General features: G+C 39.1%; 1 protein-coding gene across 1 annotated transcript in view; it reads left to right on the forward strand.

Moving 5' to 3' along the window:
* The window catches only part of EEF2K (eukaryotic elongation factor-2 kinase), a 35755-nt gene extending 29842 nt beyond the window's left edge, over positions 1–5913 (forward strand). The window contains exons 17-19 of the mRNA XM_009319985.1: positions 341–465; positions 1936–2114; positions 2791–5913. Of these exons, the coding sequence (XP_009318260.1) occupies positions 341–465; positions 1936–2114; positions 2791–2900 (414 nt within the window). The 3' untranslated portion in view covers positions 2901–5913. The remainder of the gene's footprint in view (positions 1–340; positions 466–1935; positions 2115–2790) is intronic.

Genomic DNA, 5913 nt, shown 5'->3' on the forward strand with positions numbered 1-5913 from the left:
GTGAGACTGACTGGCCTGTAGTTCCCCGGGTCTTCCTTTTTTCCCTTTTTAAAAATGGGGGTTATGTCTCCCCTTTTCCAGTCAGTGGGAACTTCACCGGACTGCCACGACTTCTCAAATACGATGGATAGTGGCTTAGCAAATTCATCCGCCAGTTCCTTAGTTTTGAAGTGATCTTTGCTATTCAGCTTCTTAGTTTGTTGTGGCTGGGCTTGTTTCTCAGACATACTAAACACTTGCAGCCATTACTGACTTGGAGAAACTGCATTTAGCGTTAGAGGAAGGAAGAGATGGTTTTACTTAGAAACATGCATTTTAAAGGTTTTATTTGTTTTACCAGGACACAAGGGAGAATAGAAATAAAGGATTTGATTACTTGCTGAGAGCAGCAGAAGCTGGAGACCGGCCTTCCATGATTCTGGTAGCAAGAGCATATGATACAGGTGTAAATCTTGGTTCAGACAGGTACTGTGCATGACTGAGTAACTTAACTTGGTGGTACTCCACTGGGCGGGGGGAGAAGCACTTGCTGCATGTCTTTCATTCACATAAAGGGCTGTTATGTCATAAGTAATGCTATGAAGGAGTGTTTTGGAGTTACTTCAAACTTACTCAGGTGTGAATAAAAGCAGGGTTTAGGCCATAATACATCATCACAGAAAGAAAATGAGAGATCATTTCAGCTGTTGGACACCTGCATGTGCGTTGGATCCACCTGCATGTTTGAGTTTAGCCCTCATACCGAGGTTGCCCATGATAGGCAAGGTTTTTTTGCTCTGAAGTTGGTGGTAAAACTCCTCTTGACTTCACTGGGAGTTGCATACTTGAAAATCCTGGGATCAGTGGAGAAAAAATGAACACAGGAGTTCTTTTGGAGATGTAGTACCCTAAAAGTAAGTGAAAAGTATTTACAACTGCCATGTCTCCTCTGTAGTGATTTTTTGAAAGCACAGGTTTTTTTAAAAAGTGGGGTGGTTTTTCTGATAAAGCTGTGAAAGAAGCTGTAGAACAGGAGAAATAGGTGAAGTCGTAAAGTGACTATAGACGAGATGCAATCAGATGAACAAACTATTTGTCACAGTTGTAGTCTTTCACTGCTCCTCATAATAAAAGTAGGAATGGAAATTTCACAGGAACATAGTCTTAATGCTGAGGATGTTACTTTTGATTAAGGATGATTTTAAGTTTTAAGAAGTTTAAAAATGCTTTTACTTCAGTAAGTCTCTTAATTTGGCCAGCACTTCTATCTTGATAGGAGGGATAGGAGCAGTATTGTGACTAAGAACTAGATTGTGATTTGCCAAAAGGCTACAAAGTATATTGGTTTGATTTTTTTTTTTAGCATTTTAGATGAGTTTTTAAAAGTGGACAAATACTAATTTCCTTAAGTACCAAATACAACAGGTGGTCGTAGTGATTTTTCTGCTTTTGTATTGTAGCATGTCTTTGCTATTTACATGAGTTTTCTGTTTTGCACAACAGTGAAACTCTTGGCAGTGGTGAAGTTTAAAATAACATTAAACTTCTCATCGAAGTGCACTGAGCATTCTCAATATGAAAATCGCTGATTTTAAAGTATTTATGAAACAAGACTCTCTGCAACTTCAGATTGTTTCCAGATCAGTTATCTTCACAAGTATAAATGCCAGACCAAAACCGTACAACTTGTAATGAACCTCAGACTCTGGAGTTCATCAAGACCCTTCAGTCTGATACTTTCTCCTCTGTAATTACTGCATAAAGTGACCCCAGCCCCATTTTGATATAGTGACCTGATGCTGCAGTGCAGAGTTAGTGAGCCTCCGTGAGAATATTTGCTTTCTTGGAGAGCATCAAGGCTCTGAGAAGCTAGTGCAAAATTGAATTCTGAATCTCCAATGCAAAGTACATTTGTTTCCTAAGGTAACCATCTTCAAAAATTATTTTTAACTTCAGAGTACAGGATTGGAAGGAGGCGCTGTACTGGTACAATGCTGCACTGAACATGACCGACTATGATGAGGGAGGTGAATATGATGGCACTCAGGATGAGCCCCGGTATCTGCTCCTGGCCAGGGAAGCAGAGATGTTAATGACAGGAGGGTTCTACCTGAATAAGGATCCACAGAAATCAGGTGAGGCCTCACTTTGTTTCTGTAATTAATAATCCTACTTTTCCTTCCCTTTTCCCCCAGCATGTACCCCAAAAATACATTTCCTGCTTCAGCTGTTCTAAAACATACAGAGGGTCAGTACCCTCAGATTTGTGCATGGAGCTGTAATAATGCTGGGTGATACAAGGCTGGAAACAGTGAAATAAGAGATCTTGCTGATGACAGGGGTAGTGGGCGGTGCCAGGTCCAATCCTCTAACACACTGAGTCACTAGCAAGCAACCTTCACTCCCTGTGAGGCCACTGAACTGCAGGTTGCTGCTTGTATTTTGAGTTACACCCATGACTCCCAGGCCCTACACAACATTGTCTTAGTTGTTGTGTAATTTACATGTCAGGCATCTAAGTCTTAGAGTCGTCTTGGGGGATCGTACAGGCATGTAGGATCACGTAGTCATGTTTCCAATCCTTCCAAATACATTGAAAAGCCATCAGCAGCCAGTCATATAACTTTCAACTTGAAGAGCAAAAGCGAGATTCCCAACTGGTGTAACTCTGCTGACACTATTAAAATACACCCATACATCCAGCCCTGTAGTTTGACCTCAATTTCTCTTTTTGTCCTTTAATTGCTTCAGGATAAAGAGATGTTTTTTTCTTTACCCTGTCAACATAACTGATACTATTTCCTCTTCTAGGCGAGCTGTACACAGAAGCAGCAGAAGCAGCAATGGAAGCCATGAAAGGCAGATTGGCAAATCAGTACTACCAAAAAGCAGAAGAGGCTTGGGCGATGATGGAAGAATGACACTGCAATTAAGCAGTTCTTGTATATAATTTTTTTATAGACTTGCTGCATTTGCAGCTGAAAAGATGTATTTTTATGTGATGTTACCAGTTTCTTTTTTTGTATTTTAGTTTTCTAATTTTTTTTTGAGGGGAGAAATCCAAATGTAAGTGGTATGTAGGGTGCCGTAGCGTACTTCTGCTAGTGCTTTAAAGCTGTAATACAGACACACTTGACTTTTTGTATTTTTTTTTTTAACTGTAAGAACTGAGGGTCCTAGTTTTTTTGATGAAAAATGAAGCTGATGTTTGTTTAGGTTTCACATGTCCTGTTTTTTACGCAGCAAACGATCAGTGTGTTTACATTTTTCTTCTCCTCCCCACATACAGAAAAACATTTTCCTAAATTCTCAGCATTTCTTCATCATTTTTGGTGTATCTCACCAAATTTTCATGTGAATGTATATTTTTCAATTTAAGCATGCAGCTACTCATTTTAATAGGTAGTCCCATTCTATTACGCTGGTGTCGTTGGGCACTTCTGTTACTCTTCCCAAACGAATTCCAGATAGAATCCTTACAGTTTGGGGAGGGGCGGGGAAGATGCTTCAGATTGGCAGTGAGGATATTCAGGGTGGAATATGTTTTATTCATTACCAACACTGCATATTTACCATCAGAAAATCACTGATGTTCCTGATGAGGTGAGGCATCTAGCTACCTCTCTCATTTTCACATTTTGCACCATATAATAAACTAGTTGTATAAAATTCTACTGATCTTATGATATTTGTCCAATGATGTACAGTAGCAAGATCTGTAATATATGGGTAACTTGAAGTTATTTTTACAGTGACATCTCATTTCTTAGTGAAGCTAGATCATCTCATTTAAAATGAGAATACACTTTCCACCATTTCCAGAGCGATGTTTGAAAAGGTTAGAGGATGTTGATTCACCTGTTTCTATGTATAGAAAATAATTTATCTGGTTTAGATAGCTTTTAAAATAAGTGTTTTATCTGCAAATGGTTTCAAACGACAGTTAGAGAAAATTGCTGGTTAAGAAGAGAAAACAATATTATCCTCAAACACTTGAATTTCTGTGTCCTGTTTGCATAATCCTAACCAGTAATGGGAGGACAAAATCATGGTGGTGGTTGAATTATCATTGCATAGAGGTAAGTTTCTTCCAAATCCAGTATTTTATTCCGAAGCTCCTGTGCCATCTATACGGATAGTACAGAAGCTGTTCCTATTTCTTGGTCATGGTTAACAGTCGTTTCACAGGAGATTAAGGCGGAAGCTTTTGCCTTCTTGGCCTTACAGTGTCCTGAGGGTGTAAATTGATATGAATAAGGGGGAGTCCCTGTGAAGTGCTGAATGACCTATGATGCTCACCAGCCTCACTTTAGCCAAGCTTTTAAAAGCATGCTTAAAACTACGCAGTCTACTAGATGATGCAGTTGATTTAATTGGGACTTCTTGCATGCATAGCCAAGTAATATTACTTTCTTGTAAAATGTAGAACCCATTCAAGGAACAGAAATCAGTTCTTCCTTTCCTGTGCGAGTGCCCGTCACTGGGCTCCACAGTTGTGCTCCTCATTTACTCTCTTTCTGGCAAGTGGATCTTGAATTGTTGTTTAAACAGTGTCCAAGCATGATGTTAGTAACAACTGCCACTGTCTGAAAGAGGTGATATCCTGGTGGTTAAGAAGTGAGATGGGAAGGTTTGAATCCTTTCTAGGAGAGAAGGAAAAGTTATCCTTGGATGTCATACTTCTGGGTGGGTGCTGTAACCACCAGGCAGTTGTAGCTGTGAGTAGCCTTGTAACACATGGCCGCATCTTCTTGCTGTATAATTCAGGGGGTTTGGGAAAGTAGTGCTCATGGCCGCCTTTTTATTTTGTGTTTTGTTTTGTTTTGAAGTGAAGGTGAAGTTCTTCAATCCAACAATGGAGGAATGTCTAATTTCTAGATCTCAGTTGGACTTAGGTAGATATTAAGCTAGGTACTAAAATAACCAAATTTTTGGACCCAATATGCTGAAATAGATCCAGAGTTTGTAGGATTGCAAGTCAGATGGATGTTTTAAGCGCCAATCCAAAGTTCTGCTTTAGGTGCCTAAAGCCTCTTTTGGATGTGGCCTTTTTGTTCTTTCAGTTCATAGCATTAAAATATCAGCTCTCAATGAAAAGTGAATGTGCAATTCACCTCTGAAAACAGCTGAATAGTTGGAGTGTTTTGTGCAGAACCGATACAGTGTAGGCACTGTAACAAATTCAGACGAAAAGATTTGTTTTCCTGATGAGGTGTTGATGCCAGGTCTTTGAGATTTTTCCTTGAGAAGGAAGCATGTGTAACAGCACCACCAATCACGTAGGGAGGAGAGGAGATTGAATGTACCCGTCCAAAATGTGTATGTAAAGGATGTAGAGCGTAATTATTGACACTTTTTGGTGTAGTTTAATTTGCTAAATTCAGTAGTTGCTAAAGTTGCTGACAGTTCTCTGTAGATCTGGTATGTAAATGTGCACACAGCTCAGTGAAAAAGTTATGATGATTAATCCTTTGTTTGCAAATACTCTTTTTAGTGACGTAGCCTACCTTCTGTCCTCAGGTGGTATCATATTTAGCTATACAATAAATAGGACTGTCAATAATTTGAAAATGGAAATTGTTTACAGAAATATGCACAACTTATTCTATGACATTCTTTTGAAGAGAAAAACTATATATTTGACAGACTTTTGGAATTATATTGCTATATGCTGTATTTTTAATCTATTCACAATGAATAAATAAAAATGTGTATTTTTAAAAAATGTGAAAATAAATCTGAGGCTCAGCCTGCCAGAATTTACCCGGGTTCAGTGTTTCCAGATGCCAGTGGGAATATGGCTTGGGTGAGGACAGTGAGACGCCTTTGTTTGTATGTCAGACATGCAAATACTGATTGCCTGCATCACTTAGTCCTCTCATTCACTTTGTCTGGTTTCATTCTGGCTGGTCAATAAAGCTGTTCTTTTTGTCA

This window comes from Pygoscelis adeliae, unplaced genomic scaffold (genome assembly GCF_000699105.1).
Source record: "Pygoscelis adeliae isolate BGI_AS28 unplaced genomic scaffold, ASM69910v1 Scaffold242, whole genome shotgun sequence".
NCBI classification, from domain to species: Eukaryota; Metazoa; Chordata; class Aves; order Sphenisciformes; family Spheniscidae; genus Pygoscelis; species Pygoscelis adeliae.